Here is a 20,574-nt window from a genome sequence, read left to right as displayed (position 1 = left end):
AATCTTCCTCCCCTTGAAGATACAGGATCTGCTGCTAAGGAAGGGACCCAAGGTGAAGCAAGCCATTCCATGGCAATCCCTGGCAGCGATTTGGGTGGCAATGAAAGTCTGAGAACCGGTGATGCAGGCCTGGCTGAGGAGAATAATCATGGAACGACAAAGGAGGGGTAGCGCCACCTGGGACTGCCTCTTTATTTTTTGTTTTGGCTACTGTTTCAGGCTCATAGTCAGGTTTCAACGCTCATGGCCTACTGTTTTTGGCTTCCAGCTGGGGATTTGGTGATACATTTTGTGCCGGTTTGCATTGATTTTGTGTCTCTGTGGCTCAGTTCTCTTTCTCAGCTAAATATGTCACTCTCTATGTCTTTTATCTGGTTTCTTGATCTTTGTAACTGGTCTCCCCAGCTTCTGTTTGTAAGGGGGCAGTTTTGTTCTGTTGAGCGCTCTCAAACTATGTCTCCTGAGGCCTCGACACTATGTAAAAATATTTTGCCTTACAGTTAATAGAATTTAGTACTTGCAGAGAAAAAAAAAATATAAAGAGGTAGAAAAATGTTAATGAAAAAATGTATACTTACAATATCTAGTAAAACTAGGAGTATTTTATTGGGAATTTGTAATGGGTTCATATTGGTAGGGGGTTAAATAATGTGATTTTTAGAGGCATTTTCCAATAGGTAGTCAAATTAGGGGTATTTTTTAGTATGCCACAATCACATGTGATATGTTAGAGGTTGAGTGAAGCCATTGTGGTGTGTGTGAGGGAATGTTTTTGACATCCTGAAGTTGGTTTCCTTCAATAAAAGGGAATACACACATCTATAACAATCCAAATTGTTATGTGAATATTAATAAGATACTTTAAATGAAACATGCTTAGAAAAGTGTGTGAGAGAAAGTGTTTCACCTCCTAAAATTAGTTTCCTTCCATAAAAGATAATTCACACATCTCTAACAATCTAAATATGTAGGTGGATATTAGTCAAATGCTTTATTGCTTATTATCATTATATCAAACAAAAAAAACCCATCCCAAAAATTTATAATAAATTCTCAACAAATTTGAAGATGATAGTGAACTCTTTGAACACTTAGTTTTAACTTAATAATTTGTATCACTATTTGATTATGTTTTGTCATTCAAAAAATGAGATACATGGTGTACGATGAAGAAACTTAAACATTGAATCTTTGAAGGTTTGGTTTTAACCCAATCATGTAAGGGGAGCAATATTGATGAACAAGGAGCAAATGTGTTTACACTAGTTTTGTTGTGACCATTTATTTACATGCTAGTGATTTAATATTTGGCTCAATTGATTCAATAATATAATTATTAGAGTATAATTATTACTTCATCTTTCAAGCATAATAGGTAAAAACACAATACACATTGAAAATAATTATTAAAGAAAATTACACCACTTGGAATGATTTATTAGTGATGTATATGAAATACATCTTCACTTTTGTCAAATACTTTTAAATATTAGATTTTTAACATATATATATATATATATATATATATATATATATATATATATATATAATGGTGATGAGAAAACCTACATGTGCTAATAATAGTTAGTGATGGTTGTCACCATTGCTTGTTTGGCAATTGTATTATGATAGGTTTCCCACTATTTAAAGATAAATACAAACCCTTACAAATGCTAAGTAAACAAAAAGTTACTATTTTTCATAATTTTAAGTTAAAGATTTAACCCCTTAAAAAACCAAAAACATTTAAGCCTCATCGTACAAATTAGTATCACATCAAAATAATTAAAACTTTAATTCTCATCTTTATGTCAATTCCCTTGTCATTTCCTTCTACTTTCTCAAAATAATCAACCAACTTATAACATTATGAAAAGAATTACACAAAATAATCAACTTATAACATTAAGAAAAGAATTTCTTGAGAATAATGTTTCATCTGTAAATTATGTATGTATTTATGTCAAAGCATACTAGTTGTCATCTATGATATCTTGACTACAAGAAGAAAACATTCACGCAAACCAAAATTTGACGAATCTCACTAGTCCTTAATATGCAAATTGTTAAATGTTTGACAATATTTTTGTAAAAATATTTAGATTTCTAATGATTCTATATTAGTCTACATAAAAGTTTGGTGACTTCTAAGGTAAAATAATTTTATAAGACAATTTTTTGACAAATCAGTTTTACAAAAAATGGAAATTGGCGGATATTTTTTTGGAAAAAAACATGGAAAATTAGCCCACTTGTGAATATTAGCCCCTAAATTTTTCCATGTTGAAGACCGTGAATATTAGCCTCTAAAATTTTCCATGTTGAGGACCATGAATACTAGTGACAAATAAAGGATAGTAATGGGCAGATGACACCAATGGTTAGCAATTTATGAGCTATCTCTATGATCTCATTTTTATGGGAAAAGGATGGTGATATGAGAATACATTAGGTGGACAACTACCTAGTATGAGCATAATAAAATGATCATACTCACCTTGGGAGGGTAGTAGGCCTTGGGGAGTTTCAAACCTAAATTAATGTTTGGAAAAGACTAACTAAATGTAAATATGGATGGGTTGAGAAGGTGTCTCAAAAGCCCAATGGCATTGAATTGAACCATAATGTCTAAATCCCTTTTTAAGAATCTTTTATATATAATTGGAGTTGATGATGTCTATACAATTAGTTTTGGTTCATTTGAAAATGTAGTGATACCCCTCTTACTGGAAATTGATTATAACTCACTAAAATCCATGATGATGGGAACACATGTCCATAACCATTCAACACCTAAGACTATATCACAGCCACCCATTTTAATAAAAAATTGTTGATTTTCAAACTCTAATTTCGCCCATTTGAAAATGCATATTTCATAATGACCACTGCATTTAATGGAATCTCCGTTAATAATCATGATCAATAGGTTTTTCCCCACTAAACAATCATGATCAAGAGGTTGTTTACAACATGGCTATATCGATGTACCTCCCGGGCTACACATTGATGTATGAATTTATGGATTCTACCATTGTAAATTAAGATAATAACTATACGATGTTTGATGAGGCCAACCAATATAAGGATTTTGGAAATGGAATATCCGTTGAGGCATTAATGGATATATGCGGTTCCACATCCTATGGATTCGATGGGAGAATGTTTCAACAAGTGGAGAGATATTACATGGAGTTATAACTTCAATTTCTCCAAAATGCCATAAAGAGTTTTTCTCACCTTACATTTATGCTTAATTTCCTCATGATCGTTATAATAAATACCTTTAAATTTGTCCTGTGCAATTTTTTAATTTTTTTTATGAGAGTTAACGTATAGACTTATAAGGAATGGGGAGAATATATAGGGATTAATAGGTGAGAAATATTATAACAAGAATGAGGAATAAATGTTATTTTTCATTTGAGCATTCAAGACATTTTGGACTTGTTGGGCTCTTTGAGAGACTCCCAACTAAATAGTAGGATGAACCAATAAGATTTTTGGATAACAATGATAATTAATTTCTCAAAAATAGTATTAAACATATTTTTGTTATATATGAGAGTTTCTCAAAAGAAGAGATGAATTCTTTAGTTGTATTATTGTTTAATTTTAGAAAATTGTCATAAATAATGAATCTTTGTTTCAAAGTGTTTACAAAGGTCAAAGAGAAACTGTGTTTATGTAAAACTTTAGTGGTATATTTTATATCATTGCTAATGTTTAGGGTATATATATAAGGTACCTAAATGAAGTTTCATTAATTCATTTGTGATGGTGATGCCATGTAATTAGGAAAACTAATGTTCCATTTGAATGACTCAACTTATGGGTCAAAAACATCAAATTGTTGAGATCCACTATAAGGAGTTTGTGCAACATTTAAGTCATAAGGTCATTGAAAAATGGGGTAGAGTAATGCCCCAAGAGGATTGGATGATTTAGCTCCTCCTTTTTGGGACAACCGGTCCTACCATTAATAACTCGTGATTTGAGTTTGCATTACAACAAGTTTTGACAACTACTTTAGGATTAACTCTAGGTTGGAAAGATTAAGATAAATTGTGATATATGACAAAATAAAAGTTGACAATGCTAATGTAGAGCATGTGCGGCCATGATACAATATCAACATATGGATATGGTAAATTATCACATGCTAAATGGTTATGAAGGATTCTCCTTTAGGCATCAAGTTATTTAGCATAGTAACAATGTTATGAAATTTATTTAAATGTCAAAAATGCACGTATAAAGTTAATTTACTTATTGTTAACGTAGGATAAGTTCAATCTAATTGATTTCAGCTTTGACTTGTGTGAAATTTGTAATTATGCTAAAATTTATGCATCCTTGTATGATTATTCTTAGTAAATGACAACCACACAGACACACCACAAGATATATTTAAATGTAAGTTATGGTTTATGCCAAGTGTGAGAATTATATGTTATGTTGTGTATCATATATGAGACATGAGAAAATGTTATTGTACCTATTGTACGTGAGAAGAGTATATATGATATGTTGTGTGTGATACATGATGTGAAATAATATGTTATCATGTGTGTTGTACATGAGACATGATTTTGGTCATGAAAATGACATGTGGGTCATGTATAGACATTGGTATCTTGAGCTTCCAATGGAGGTTTACACACATTATGATCAAAATACTTTATTACCAACATTTTTAGGCCGATAGGCCTTCCTTTGAAACAGACTTTCGTCGTCCTTTTCATTCTTAGGTCAACACGTGGCGTGGAATTTGGGTCCAACGAAACGAGATTTGTAGAGGAAGGTCGGGCATTCAAGTTTACACGTGGCATGAAATTTGGGTTCCGCCCCCTTGCCTCTGGAAGTTGCATCACTGGCCAGACTCCGGTACCTCCACCTCGGCGGAAATTATTTCTACGGTTCGATTCCTGCTTGCTACGGAAACCTGACGAGTCTCCACTACTTGGGCCTCAATGGAAATGGCCTCACCGGTAACTTGTCGTCGGAGCTCGGCAAACTCGCCGAGCTGTGATACCTCTTCATCGGCCACTACGACAATTATTCCTTGCCAGATCCCGCCTCAGTTTGGGAACTTAAAGAAGCTCATCCGACTGGACATGTCTAACTGCGGGCTCATGGGTTCGATTCCCGCGGAGCTAAGCAATCTGAGCTCGCTCGACTCGCTCTTCCTCTTCTTAAACGTCCTATCGGGTCCCATTCCTCCCCAGCTTGGAAATCTGAGAAACCTCAAGTTGTTGGATCTTTCATTCAATGAGCTGACTGGACAAATCCCAGAAGAATTCAAGAACTTGGTCTCGCTTACGCTCCAGAATCTGTTCCATAACAGGCTCCATGGTGGAATCCCCAATTCGATCGGCGACTTCTCGAATCTTAAGGTGTTGAATCTCTGGAGCAACCTTGGGGTCCTGCAAATCTCTTGTCATTATTTAATATCATCTTTGAATAATAATAATTTGCAGAAGAATGCTGTAAGTCATCACCGTATTATCTGCTTTCTTACTATTTTCTTGCATTTTTTGTGTCTTTATTTATATCTATTGATGCTTCTGCAGGTTGATGAAGGTGGAGAGTGCACTACTGAACAGAAGAGAAGCAGCGATCAAGCCGGGCTTTCCAATGCGGCTTTCAAGAAACCTAGAACAGAATCTTTTTCGGGCCCTCCGATGAAGGTCACAAGCTCGATTCCCACCCGGTGTAGTAATAACCTTAAATTTTACTAATTAAAGAGGCTTCTGCCCAAGGTTTTCTTTAAAGGTGCAGGTGCGCAAAGAGAAGCTAGGGGAACGCATTACGGCGTTGCAGCAACTCGTCTCGCCATTTGGAAAGGTAAAATCTTGAATTTTCAGCATTTCAATCTTCAGTTTTCAATATCTAATTTCAGGGAAAAAAAAGAAACCTAGCCGGTAGACATGTATGAACCTATTTGTCTCACGAAAGGTTATGTTTTATGTCCTAATCTTGATTTTGCAGACCGATATGGCATCAGTTCTTTTTGAAGCCATGGGATACATTAAATTCCTGCAAGATCAGGTTCAGGTACGAAGTCTGCATTTTTTACAAGTTTTATGGAAAATTTTCTGACTCTTTGTAATTTCTATAAGATTGTCACATGAAAATAGAGTTACTACAGAGCGTGATACAGACAGCTTAAATTCTTCGAAATACATCAAATATTTTTCGGTTTCAATATTAAACAAGCTTCGGAATTTGTTTCCCACCAAGCATGGATTATCATAAAATATAATGTTTAGAGAAATTATTTGTGACAAAAATGATCATTTTTTTAAACTTATGCAACAGAGACGGTCTTAGTCGCCAGCCTTCTCCATTGCTTACCTCGAATTTTCTCGTTCCTTTACACAGGACAATTAAAACAAAAAATAGATTCTTTGGTTCAAATTTCTTTGGAGATTTGATCAGTTAGGGTTTCTTCTTCTGTAGCGATAAAATTTACAAAGCTTTGCTATAATCCTTTATAATCCTTTTGAACCTGTGCCGTGTTTTGCAGGTATTGAGCTCACCTTATCTCAAAGGCATTCCCTCCAGCCAGAAGGTAATTCAAATCTTCTTCCCATCTTACTGAGGTCACAACGTTTTTCATGTTTAATAAATTCCGCTAATCAACAATGAAATGCTCTCTGCAAATTTTGAGAAAATGAACCTCTCGATGTACTGAAAAATAACACATACGAGAGGTTGAATTTTATTTCAGTATGCATCCCCTGTTAAGTAGGTGTCTGGACTGGTCCCCTAATGCCGGAGGGTATCGAAGTTTCTCGGGGCTGACACAACTGACTGTCTCCAATAATATGCTCAGCGGACCCCTGCCTCGGACTATAGGCAAGTTCGTTGGTTTAACAAAGATTTTGCTTAATGGAAATAAATTCACAGGACCTATTCCTACTGAGATTAATGAACTGAGACAACTGAGCAAGTTGGATTTAAGCAACAATAGATTCTCGGGGCAAATCCCAGATGGGATAAGCCAATGCAAGCTTTTATCATATATAGATTTGAGTAGGAATAATCTGAGTGGCCCAATTCCTTCCACAATCACCAGTCTGGGCATCCTTAATTATCTGAATATCTCGCGGAATCATTTCTCTGGAAGCATTCCTAATGAATTAGAGCAGATGTAGAGCTTGACTACTGTGGATTTCTCCTACAATAATCTGTCTACTGTTGTACCAATAATCTGTTTGTTGTTGTACCAAATGGTGGCCAGTTCACTTTCTTCAATGCAACTTCCTTCGTTGGGAACCCTGGATTGTGTGCGCTGTATCTGGGACCTTGCACAGTTCAGCCCAATTCGCCGCATGCTCATGTTAAGGGTTCTTTGATTTCTTCCACTCTAAAGCTGGTTCTGGTCATATGTTTGCTATTATGCTCACTGGTTTTTGCCTCTGCTGCCATCATCAAAGCCAGGGCTTTGAAGAAAAGCAATGCCTAAAGATCCTGGAAGCTAACAGCATTCCAGAGGCTGGTCTTCACCTGTGAAGATGTCCTGGAGTGTTTGAAAGAGGAAAATATTATTGGGAAGGGAGAAGCAGGGGTTGTGTACAAGGGTTCAATGCAGAGCGGTGAGGAATTTCCAGTGAAGAGGTTGCCTGGGATTGGAAGAGGGTCTTCTCATGACCATGGTTTTGTTGTAGAGATTCAGACTTTGGGCAACATTCGACATCGCCATATAGTGAGACTATTGGGGTTTTGCTCAAATAAAGAAATCAATCTGCTTCTTTACGAGTACATGCCAAACGGAAGCCTGGGAGAGTTACTGCATGGGAAGAAAGGTGGGCATTTACAATGGGCTACCAGATACAAGATTGTTGTTGAGGGAGCTAAAGGGCTCTGCTATTTACACCATGATTGCATCCCGATTATAATACACCATGATGTAAAGTCCAACAACATTCTCTTGGATTCCAATTTTGAGGCCCATGTAGCCGATTTCGGCCTTGCAAAGTTTTTGCAGGATTCTGGGGCTTCAGAATGTATGTCTTCCATTGCAGGTTCCTATGGTTACATTGCTCCAGGTAAACAATCAAGTTTATCTCCTTGCCTTTAATATTATTTCAATGTGAAATTTCCATGCCCTCTGTTTCTCTGAAGAGAATCAATTAGATGAAGGCTGCTGATGGATCGAATGCTTATATGTAAGTTCTCATACAATATTTTTCTTGTGTTATTTTTTCAGAATATGCATACACGTTGAAAGTGGATGAAAATAGTGATGTTTATAGCTTTGGAGTAGTCACTGGTAGAAGGCCGGTGGGGGAGTTTGGAGATGGTGTAGATATTGTTCAATGGGTAAACAAGATGACTTAACTCAACCAAGGAAGGAGTTTCAAACATTTTGGACGAGAGGTTGTATTCAGTTCCTTTGCATGACGTTATCCACATTTTTTGTGTGGCAATGGCATGTGTTGAAGAAAATAGCGTAGAGAGGCTACCATGAGAGAGGTTGTTCAGATGCCCAGTGAAATTCCAAAGATCAAACCTTCTGAAAATCCCCTACCTGCTTCAGAAGGAGATGAATCCCCCCAACAAGCCGGTGCTGCCCACCCTCCTGATCTCCTCTCTATTTGAATCCATTTTCAAATTTTCATTGTTAGGATACATGGTCAGTGCCAGTTAATATTGTCAAAATTCATACACAGAATATCAGTTAACAATCGCCACCTCAAAATTCCTTTCAAGAGGGTGATTAATTTACTTAGATAGCAATCGCCACATCTAAAGAAAAGTAATTGCACAATGATTCAGTGCAAGATAACAAGGTTTTCCACAGACCAATTATCTCTTCTAGAAAAATTCAACAATTTCAATTTAATAATCCTATCGGCCTCTCTTTGTACCTTTTGGGACAATTACTAGTAATAAACAAATTTTAACACTTCAAGTGAGTGTCCCTTTCTTTAATATGAAATACAATACAAGTGATAATTATAAACTTTCCACTTACAAATATGATGTATGTTTATCTTTTAAAGTATAGTGTAACTTACAACACTCACAGCCTACATTAGGGTGATTAATTCTAACATTAAACAAAAGAATCTGTATCTCCTTGTTTGATATGAAATGGAATATAAACTCTAATTATTGAGATATAACTTATGAATTTTCTATGTTTTCATATTTGTTGAATGTATTGTGAGTTTACAACACTTACCAGTAATGATGAAATTTGAAGGGAAAAGTTTAATTTTATGCTGAAAGGTATATTTTCATCTAATCTTTTCATAACCAAAAAATTCGAAAAACAATTATACTTCAATTGAAAAGTTAAATACCCTTCCTTAAAAAATTGTTAAATAAAATGTCGATTTTTTTCAAATTTTACAGTGTTCCACTTATAAGATAGGTTTGAACTCCATGGAAGTCTAATATGGGTTTAATTTTTATCAATTCATATATACATTGTGGTTCGGATGAGGTTTTTTCATGGAAACAACCTAGGTTTAAACCTCAATAGAACTATTGTGTGTGAGAGAGAGGGAAGGTGTTTGACTTCCTAAAGTTGGTTTCTTTCCATAAAAGGGACTTAACACATTTCTAACAATCTAAATTGATAAGTGGACATTAATAAGATACTTTATTATCATTTTATCAAAAATGTCCAAGCCAAAAATCTATAATCAATCTTATTCCTCAAATGAAACACGCTGGGAAAAGTGTGTGAGACTGTCGTTTCGCCTCCTAAAATTAGTTTTCTTACATAAAAGATAATTCGAACATCTCCAACAATCTAAATTTATATGTAGAAATTAATCAAATATTTTATTTTTTACTATCATTTTATAATAAAAGCCAACCCAAAAATTTATAATCTTCAACAAATAAAATATATTTAAAACATATTTTTTTTGAAATATTTGTTTACACATTAAATAAAAAATGTTATCTTTTACTAATTATAAGATATAACATATGATTTGAGGACATTAAACACATGCTCCATAATCAAAGGTTTTGTTTAGATAATATAGATTCTCATTTGGCCTAACTTGAGGGTTTTCTTGAGAGCGATTATGCTTCTGGTGACCTCATAGGTCCTTTGGGTTCTAGTGCTTAGGCACTATCTGCAATATCCTCTTTTGATTATGATTAGATATGGTAGGCTTTCATGTCCTTTTGTAGTCAATTTTGGTATGTGGCCAGTAAGTTTGGATTATAATGTGGAGATTTGTTTCTCTGGTATGCTTTTTGAACATGGTTGTGCATTTGATGATATTGTTAGTGGCTCTATGTAGTTATCGATTTGTCTATGCTCTTATGGTTGGTTATGAGTTTGGGAAGCAAGGTTATGGTTCTCTCTTATGTATTTTGATATGGATGGAGGCTAATTGTTATTATATTTGGCTTCGTACATAGATGGTTGGCTCTCTGTTCATGTTGGTTGCTATGGGTTCTAAATTACTCAGTGGATGGTGTCTTTTTGCTTATTAGTATTGGTTTCAAGTGCATTATGTTGTCTCCCATCAGGAGGATTGTAGGTTATGTTTTTCTTTGGGTTATGATCTTAGATGGTGATGATATATGCTCTTGGTGGCGTGTTCAGCATTGGTTAACTGAAGATTGTGCTTTATTATGTTGATTTCAGTTCAATATGTTTGCTTCAACTCTATGGTTTATAACTCAGTGATCATAGAAGATATGTCTTTTGTGAGCCTGATTTCATTCTGCTACTTATGTCTATATGGTGATAATGGGTTGGTGGTGTTATGCTTTGTTGATATGGATTGAGCATTTTTCTCTATGTTTTATGTGGTATTTCGTTTTCTAGGTTATTTCAGTTTTATGATATATAATGGTAGGTGAGATCTGAAACATAAAACTCTGTAATCTTGTTTTGTTAATAAAATACAAGTATTATAATTTACAATAAGAGATCAAGTGTGTTATTTTTCATTATCCAAATAATTTTGTATTAATATTTGCTTATGTCTAAAAATGAGATATCTAAAGTAAGATGATGAAGAAAATTTAACATTAAAAATTTGAAGATGATAGTGAATTCTTTGAAAGCTCAATTTTGATTTGATAATATAAATTATTATTTAACTAATGTTTTTTCATTCAAATAATGAAATATTTTAGATATAATTAAGAAATATGAACACTAAAAGTTGAATTTAGCTAGTGATTTAATATTTAGTTGAATTTACTTAATATATAAATATTAAAGTAGAAATGTTATTTTATCTTTAAAATAAAATAGGTAAAACATAATGGATAGTGGAAATAATTATTAAAAAAAAGTATACCATTTAAAATGATTTGTCAAGGGACTTTCACTTTTATCGAATATCTTTGAAAAGTAAATAAATTTAATTTAAAGATTTATTTACTAAAAAAAATTGTATTTTGTATAAATAGTAAGTAAATACAAACATTTACACATGCTAAGAAAAAATTGTCATTGTCTAAACATGGTACAATTTTTAAGTTTTTGGCCAGAGTATGGCTAATTGTTTTTGGCCAAATAGTAATTTTTGTTGTTTAAAATGAGTTTTTGACTACATATATAGATTCAACACCTTGAAAAAACCATAACCACAGTGCTTTTGTTTTGGAGGTTCTTGTTGTTTATTGTATCCTCTTGGCACAAAGCTCTTGCAAATCCTAGGTTTTTAATGGTATGTTGTATTCTTTTATGGTCATGTGTGCTTGTGGATGTTTCTACTCTTGTTTTTATGGAGTACTGGTTATTTTTTGAAGATGTTGATTACAATTGTTTGGATAAGGATTTTAAGTTCTTGTTGGATATTATTCTCGTGTTCGCAACCCTTGAACAAGTGTTATGTGGTTTCAATTATGAGGAATTTCTAATTTAGTTGGTTCTACGTTTTGATGGTATAGATAGATTGAGATTGCTTGTAGCTTTGATCTTTATCTAATATAATGAGCATATTTTTTCTCTAATGTCTATTTGATATGGGTGATACAGGTTTTATAGGTTCATTTTTATTTATGACTAGAAATGATATTGATGCTTTAATGTCTATTTGATATGGGTGATATTGGTTTTATGGATTCGTTTGTATTTATGAGAGGTCTGGAAATGATATTGATGTAATCTTCAGGTCTGGAAATGATATTGATGTAATCTTTCGTTTTGATAATGAATACAAAACACAATAATATACACAAAAAAAGCACCTTAAAAACCCTATGGGGTACTTGGATTATAGAGAGTTTACAAGCAAAATTTATAATTCCAAAATTTAGATAAATTAAATTAGAAAATATGCCCAAAATTGTTTCAAAACTTGAAAAAAAAATTAAAAATTAAAATTAAAAATTCATAGTTTTAAATTAAAATACTTATTATACTCGTCATAGGCAATATATATTGTAATTACACTTGGTCAAATAAATTTGATTTTTTAATTAGTCGATTAAAATAAAATATTTGAACTATAATTTTATAAAAATTTTAAAAAAAATATTAAGTATTTAATAATTTCAAAATATATATTTAATTTTTTTAATTATATTCTTAATTTTGATTAAGAAAAAAGTATTGATATGACTAATTTTCTCGTCTTTATGTATATAGCACTGGTTCAAACAAAGCAATCCACTATTGAGATATGTGATATGTATATAGCATTGGTTCAAACAAAGCAATCCACTATTGAGATATGTGATATGTACGCCATCCGTGTGAGACCCACTAAAGGTAAAGGCAGTGGTTGTTAGATGCTTTATCTCAATATCTACGCCATCCGTGTGAGACCCACTAAAGGTAAAGGCAGTGGTTGTTAGATGCTTAATAAAATACAGTTTTTAAATGAAATTTCAAACCACTATCCTTGTTAGTTTCTTTCCACTTTCTAAAAATAATGAACTTTTAGAAACGAATTTATCGAAAACACCTCCTACGTAAATTATGACATGTCTTTATGTCAAACTATGCCAGTGGCATATCTTGACTACAGGAAGAAAAGGTAGATTCATGTAGACCAACCTACAGGTGGTGTATATTAAAATGAAAAGGTAAATTAAGTATACTATTCATTTAAAAAAATGTTAATTTTTCTAATTTTATCGTGTTTAGTTTTTAAGATAAGTTTGAACCACTTAAAGTTTAATATGGATTTAATTTTTATCAATTCATTTAATTTTTGTTCAACAGTTGGGATGAGATTTCTCAATAGACACAATTTAAGTTTAAATTTCAATAGAACCATTTCACATGTGTGAAAAAAGGTGTTTGATTTTTTAAAATTGGTTTTATATATATATATATATATATATATATATATATATATATATATATATATATATCACTTTTTCTTTAACATTTTAAATTAATAAATAAATATTAATAAAATACTTTATTATCAGTTTATCACAAAACCTAATTCAAAAATTATAATCAATTCTTAATCAATAAATTGTATTTGGAAAAGTGTATGAGAAAAAGTGTTTCACCTCCTAAAATTAGTTTTCTCCCCTAAAAGAATTCACTCCTACTTTATTCTTTATTATCATTTTATTAAAAAATTCAATCCAAAAATTATAATAAAATTAAATAATTTTAAAAATAATGATTTACACACAATAAATAAATAAAATGTTATTTTTATTATTTATAATACATAACCTATGATAAATATGGGGAAGTGGACATACTCATTTTTATCTTCAAATAATTTTGTATTATTATTCTTTTATGTCTAAAGAGTGAAATATTTTATGTAAAATTTTGAAAATGATAGTGAATTCTTTCATAGATTGGTTTTAATTTAATAATTTGTATTATTTTTTTATTATATTTTTTAATTCAAAGAATGAAATATTTTTCTGTGATGGGTGGTATTACTAATGTTAAGGGAGACTCTTTGTGAGATGTGCCCCCTCGACAGATGGATCAAACTTGTTATGGGGTGGTAGAAAATTGGTGGAGGGTGTTAGAAGATGTAGTACAAGTCTAGTCGATTTAAATGAAGGCTTGTGTATTTGGGGTGGTGAGGGTACCTAACTTGTGGGAAAGGAGGTGAGGTTGTATGCTCGCCTTCCTTCTCCTTGGCTTGGGTGGTGTCATTGTTATTTGTGGTTTTGTGGAGTGTGGGTGAAGTTGGTTTATCTCAGGGGTTTGGCTCTATGATATGAATTGCATTTGCAGTGGCCAGAGTGCTACGGAGCAACATGTTCTGCCATGTTAAAAGATGTTTCCTTTTAGGTGGACCTTCTCGTTTGGTTTGCATGGCACAAAGTGCTGACACTCCTTGGCCTCCTTTTGGAGTTTTGGTCACAGTCTCTAGATGATGACTCTATATGGTCTGATGGCTCAATCTTGGTACTTTCTCTTTGCACATTTTGATTATGGCATGAAGGTGATATTGATTGGGAGGGTATCATGGCCAGTTTTGGATATTTCCCTTTCTACCGGCTTAATGGATATTCTGGAAATTGTGGCATGCACTCATGGGTTGTTTAGTTATTGGCTCTTTTTGTTTTGCTGGCAGTTTGTTGTTGCTCTTGTATTTGGTAATTCCTTCTTCAGGTCTTTGTGACCTCAAGTAGTTGGCATGATCACTGTCGGATTTGGTACATACTTGTTGTTATTTCTCGTTGTGTTTATACTTGCCCTGGCCAATGGCGGGCTTTTGGTGGCGTGGTCGACTGAAAATGATAATGGTCTAATTTTAGCTCTGTAATGTTGTCCTTTAGGGTGTAAATGGTTCTTCTTTTTATGATGGTGTTTGTATTGATAATGTGTATGTGTGATGTACCTCTTTTTTTATTAATAGAAAGCTTTTCATGGTAGTTTAAAAAAAATGAAATATTTTAAGTATTATGAAGAAACTTAAACATTAAAAATTTGAAGATAATATAAAACTTTTTGAAACTATGGTTTTATCTTAATTATTTAAAATGAATAATATTGATGAACAAGTGTGTTTACCTTAATTTAGTTGTAACTATCCATTTACATGTTATTGATTTAATATTTAATTGGAATTTAGTCATATAATTACTAGAGTAGAAACATTACTTTATCTTTCAAATATAATAATTTACATGTTAGTGATTTAATATTTAATTAGAATTTAATAATATAATTACTAAAGTAGAAACATTACTTTATCTTTCAAATATAATAAATAAAATATAATAGATAGTAAAAATAATTATTAAATGATTTTTTAATGATTTATAAGACATATTTTTACTTTTACTAAATACCTTTACATATTAGATTATTAACATATTTTTATACATAAAATAATAAATAATAAATTTAGCATTTAAAAAATAAATAAATAAATTATATTTATTAAAAAAATTATATTTTAAATTCAGATAAATACAAACAAACACTTACACATGCCAAAGTAAAAAAAAAATTAATATGTATATATTTTTTTGCTAATTTCAAATTGAAGTTTAACCACTTAAAAATCCAAAAACATTTAAGTCTCATCCTACAAATAAGTATCCCATCAAAATACTTATTAAAACAGTGGTTTTCAACTTTATGTCAATGCATGGGAGTTGTTCTCCATAATATGAGAAAAAAAGGTTTCGGAAACCAAAAGAATCCAACTTTTGAAATATGTGGTGTCTACTCAATCCAGAGTTTTTCTCCATAATAAAAAAAAAGTTTCAAAGACTAAAAGAATCTAACTTTTGAAATATGTAGTGTCTACTCAATCCAAGAGGGATCCACTAAACACAGTCAAACCTCAGTGAGAATGCACTACATCTTTATTAAAACGAAATTCCAAACCACTTTCCTAGTGATTTTCCTTCCACTTTCTCAAAACAATAAAATAATTCCAATACACATGTAAAATGGAATTTCAAACCACTTCCCCGCTCATTTTCCTTCCACTTTCTCAAAATAATCAAGATTAAGAAAATAATTTCTCCAAAGAATCAAGTTTAGAATTTATCGAGAATAACGTTTCATGTGAAATTATGACACGCCATTATGTCGTACCATGCCAGTGGTTGTCAGGTTCGTGCAGACCAAACTAGAATTTATCGAGAATAACGTTTCATTTGAAATTATGACACGCCATTATGTCGTACCATGCCAGTGGTTGTCAGGTTCGTGCAGACCAAACCATAGGTCATGTGCACTCAACGCGGAAATTGCTGGCACGCGTCGGCGTCACTTTCATCGCATCGTTTATATAAATTAAAAAAATTAAAGGAAAGAGGTCATAAATTTCATTCAATGTAAAGGGTGGACTCCGTTTGCTGAGAAAACCTAGAAGCCTACCGGATTTCAGAGCGGTTTTGTTTTACCAAGTACTTTGAGAGACAGAGAGCGACCTAGGCCGAGTGAACTAGTGGTAACTTGGGGTCATCCGCTGGGAGACAGAGCACAAGAAAGGCCAAGTGAAGTAGTGGTAACTTGGGGTCATCCGCTGGGAGACAGAGCACAAGAAAAGCCAAGTGAAGTAGTGGTAACTTGGGTCATCTTCTGGTGGCCATTTTGCTCCTCACAACAACCAGACGATCTTGTAATTTCAATCTGTGAATATAGTATGGCATCCTCATCCACCTCTTATGCCAACAAAAACTACAATGTTTTTGATATTTTTATTAATCATCGCGGTCCAGATTGCAAGAAACCCTTTGCCACCGATCTCTACAATCGCCTTTGCAAACACGGTCTCAGACCATTTTTGGACATTGAAGAATTGCGAGAGGGAGATGGCCTAACTTGTCAAATCGAAGGCGCTATTCGAACAGCCTCCGTTCACATTGCTATTTTCTCTCCCCGATATGCAGAATCGGTGTGGTGTTTGAAAGAACTCGTATTGATGTTGAAGTCGAAGGCAACTATCATTCCTGTTTTCTACCATGTGCAGCCATCAGAACTTCGTTGGACGCAGCGCGAAACTGGACTCTATGCTAGAGTCTTGCGCATGCTCCCGTGGGTTTTTCGCATGCTCCCGTGTTGTCTTCGCATGCTCTGCTCTACGAGGGGCGAAAATGGTGTGTATGCTCGATCCCTGCGCGAGCTTGGAGAAAAGAAAACAATCCACCGTCAAACTGGTAAAAAAGAGCCGCGATATGACCCCAATATTATTAAAGAGTGGAGGGACGCTCTTTTTAATGTTGCAGACATAAGCGGTTTTGACCTGGAATCTTATAATGGGTGAGAACTCCGTTCGATTCTCTCTGTTAGTCTTAACTTTAATTTGCTAGTATTAGATTTATTGAATTTCTGAATAGCAATTGTATTCTGGATATTGTTTAGTGACGAGCAGCAGCTCCTGGAAAAGATCGTGGAAGAAGTCTTAAAAAGAGTTCCAAGAAAGCTCCACGTTTCCAAATATCCAATCGCTTTGGAACAGAAAATTGAAGATTTTGAAAGGGAAATGTGTTTGCAGCAGCAAAGCGAGCAGACCAGAGTTATAGGAATTGTAGGACTTGGAGGGGTTGGTAAAACAACCCTCGCAAAAGAAATATTTAACCGTCGGGGATCACATTTCAATAGATCTTGTTTTTTATTTGATGTTAGAGACAAACCTTTAATTTCTTTGCAGAGTCAGCTTCTCAAGGACTTGGCTAAATGGAATGAGCAGATAAACAGCATCGATGAAGGTATAGTGATGCTGAGTAGATATCTCGCAGCTTCTAAAGCTATCATCATTTTAGATGATGTAAATGATATTAAGCAAATGGATGCATTATTTTCACCAGCTAAGGATGTCCTGCCATCGGGTAGCTTGATTTTAGTTACCTCTCGTAATATGGATGTTCTTATAAGAGGGGGAATTGTAGAGTCGTGCATATACAAGCTCACAGGACTGGATCCGCAACAGTCGAAAGAGCTCTTCTGCTGCCACGCTTTTCACCAATCTCATCCACATGTAGGATTTGAAAAAGTAGTTAGTTTGTTTTTGAAAACCTGCGATGGATTGCCGTTATCTCTCATGGTGCTTGGGGCGCACATGCATGGTCAAACACAGTTGAAGTACTGGGAAGCCGAATTGCGCAAAATCTCCAAAGTACTTCCCATGGATATCCAAAGCAGGCTCAAGATTAGCTACGACGGTCTGGACCAACATGAGAAGAACATATTTTTAGACATTGCTTGTTTCTTTCTACACGAAGACAGAGATAGAGCGATAAGAATATTGGACGGATTTCGCTGGGAAGCAGAACTGGGTTTTCGGAATCTACAAAACAGGTGTCTCGTAGAGGTAAGCTACAACAATAAAATAAGAATGCACGACCACCTCAGGGATATGGGGAGAGACCTGGCGGAGAAAGAGCCTCCAGACTGTTGGCGTCGTATTTGGCGTCCAACTCACAACAGTCTTTATTGGTGCCCATCTGTACGTATTTTGAAGCTTTAGAGTGACACTGAAAATATCAAATTCTGATATCAAATTTTGAAATGCCGTTATGGTGTGAAATATCTCTAAATTTTAGGTTTTTCATCTAATTTGCATAAATATCGATCAATCGTGTTTTAGGTGCGTGGAGTTAGCGTTGTTCGGAGTCATGGCCCGGAATGGTCTCCACAACATTTCAAAAGCCTTGTGGAACCCACGGGCTGGTTGCAGCTTTTTGCGGCAGAAAGTGGTTGTGTGGAAAGCATATTGAATGTTGCTCAGCCACCAGAGCTAATATGGCTCCGCTGGATTAACTGTCGGTACTCCTCCCTGCCTTCATGGATTTTAATGAAAAATTTAAGAGTTTTACAATTACAGGGGAAGGAGTTTGAAACAATCTGGGCAGATGAATGCCAGGTAATTATGTGATTTTGTTTTCTGTCTACAGTTTTGCATTTTTCAATTGACCTTTATTATAAAAATTTACTTGCTCTAGCCCAATTTACAGAAATTGTGCCATCCAATGTCAAGCCCAATTTAAAATATGAAATTGCAGGCACCTGTGCAGATTAGGGAGTTGGAAATTGATGGTCGTGTTCTCAATATTCCAAAGTCCATTGAAAAGTTGAATTATCTCGAAAAGATTGTCTTGCACAACAGCCGATATGAATCGGTTGGTCTGAATATCTTGCCAGATGAATTTTGTCGTCTGCAGTCCTTGAATTACTTGAAGTTAGTGGGTTGTTCAGAGATTAAGTCGCTGCCAGCTTCCTTTGGCAATTTAAAGAACCTCCAGACTCTCGACTTGTCCTCCTGCTCCCAGCTGCAGAGGCTCCCAGATTCCCTTGGCGGGTTGACGAGCCTCCAGACTCTCGGCTTGTCCTACTGCTCCCAGCTGCAGAGCCTACCAGAATCACTTGGCGGGTTGACGAGCCTGGAAACTCTCAGGATGGACAACTGCTCCCAGCTGCAGAGCCTACCAGAATCACTTGGCGGGTTGACGAGCCTGGAAACTCTCAGGATGGACAACTGCTCCCAGCTGCAGAGCCTACCAGAATCACTTGGCGGGTTGACGAGCCTCAAAACGCTCCACTTGGAGGGTTGCGGCGCATTAAAGAGCTTACAGGGGTTAGAGCATTCGACAAAGCTTCGAAAGCTGAATATTAACTGGTGCATGGAATTGGAGGAGCTGCCAAGTCTTGAGGCATTGGTATCTTTAGAGGAATTGTCTGCATTTAATTGTGTCAAGCTAAAGGGCATACATGGGTTGGAACGGCTGACAGAGCTTCAAAAACTGAACATCAGCTGGTGCATAGAACTGGAGGAGTTGCCAAGTATTGAGAGATTGGTATCTTTGCAGGAGGTGTTGGCATTGAATTGTGTCAAGCTTAAGAACATACAGGGGTTGGAGCATTTGACAAAGCTTGAAACACTGAACATTGACGGGTGCATGGAATTGGAGGAGTTCCCATGTATTGAAACACTGGTATCTCTGCAGCGGTTGGCTGCGCGTAAGTGTTGCAAACTGAAGAGTTTACCGGGCTTGGCGCAGTTGACAAAGCTTCAATTACTAGATGTTAGGGAGTGCTCTGAGTTAGAACACTTGGCAGGTGTTGAACAGTTGGGTTCGTTGGACACACTTTATGCCTCTGGATGCCCAAAACTGCGGTGGTATTGGGGCGTCGTGGAGGAATTGCAGCAAAGATTGAAGGAAGACTTCATCGTATGAAAATATTACTTATTCAATTGTTTTAAATCCCGTTTGAATCACAAAGAGTTTGTTTTTTAGCATCTTGCTTTACAGTCCCGGTGATTATTCATTTTATATGTGGGGATATTTTTTCTATAGATAAAGGTATGTCGGTTTAAGTGGTTTTCTTGTATGGTTGTGGATGACATGAACGGCCACCGGGTAGGATTGTAATTTTTGTGAATTTTATATACACGTCTAAAGTTCAAACTCAAAATAAAATTAAATAAATATTATTAAGAATTTAAATTATTAATTAAAAATATTTTAACGTAGATACCAATACATTTTGACGCAAATACACAAAAGAGTTAAAGCAAATACCGAAGCTTTAAAATGATACTTTAATTTCGTTTTTTAACCGATTAATCCAATTACAAACACGAGAAAAATACCCAACAATCTGGTAGTCAAGATTTTAGCGAGTGTATATGCTTTCAGCTAATTGTTCCATCTTTTAGTTTTCTTCACTAACTATATACTTAAATGGTT

At 34.5% G+C, this 20,574-nt stretch overlaps 1 protein-coding gene and 1 pseudogene across 2 annotated transcripts; both read left to right on the top strand.

The window, feature by feature from the left end:
- The first annotated feature begins 4,837 nt into the window (after positions 1–4,837).
- Positions 4,838–8,891, top strand: LOC149212633 (uncharacterized; annotated as a pseudogene). The gene is made up of 5 exons (XR_016250019.1): positions 4,838–5,396; positions 5,574–5,730; positions 6,530–6,574; positions 6,755–8,054; positions 8,216–8,891. The product of XR_016250019.1 is annotated as an uncharacterized LOC149212633 (transcript).
- A 7,334-nt stretch (positions 8,892–16,225) lies between these two features.
- Positions 16,226–20,190, top strand: LOC149212632 (disease resistance protein Roq1-like). The gene is made up of 4 exons (XM_089390631.1): positions 16,226–17,146; positions 17,249–18,332; positions 18,474–18,749; positions 18,889–20,190. Exons 1-4 carry the CDS (start codon positions 16,530–16,532, stop codon positions 20,059–20,061), a joined length of 3,150 nt encoding a protein of 1,049 aa, XP_089246757.1. The 5' UTR covers positions 16,226–16,529; the 3' UTR covers positions 20,062–20,190.
- Positions 20,191–20,574: the final 384 nt, after the last annotated feature.

The sequence above is a fragment of the Pinus tabuliformis genome, chromosome 1_1 (assembly GCF_031772625.1).
Source record: "Pinus tabuliformis cultivar Carrire ecotype Pingquan chromosome 1_1, CPIR1, whole genome shotgun sequence".
Taxonomy (NCBI): domain Eukaryota; kingdom Viridiplantae; phylum Streptophyta; class Pinopsida; order Pinales; family Pinaceae; genus Pinus; species Pinus tabuliformis.
The sequence above is the reverse complement of the archived record's forward strand: the minus strand, read 5'-3'. Positions and strand labels throughout refer to the sequence as shown.

Bases quoted from the DNA above. Each gene is read 5' to 3' on its own strand.
- LOC149212632 (XM_089390631.1), top strand. From the start codon at position 16,530: ATGGCATCCTCATCCACCTCTTATGCCAACAAAAACTACAATGTTTTT. The intron at 17,147-17,248 runs GTGAGAACTCCG...GATATTGTTTAG, and splicing joins GACCTGGAATCTTATAATGG to TGACGAGCAGCAGCTCCTGG. The intron at 18,750-18,888 runs GTAATTATGTGA...ATGAAATTGCAG, and splicing joins TCTGGGCAGATGAATGCCAG to GCACCTGTGCAGATTAGGGA.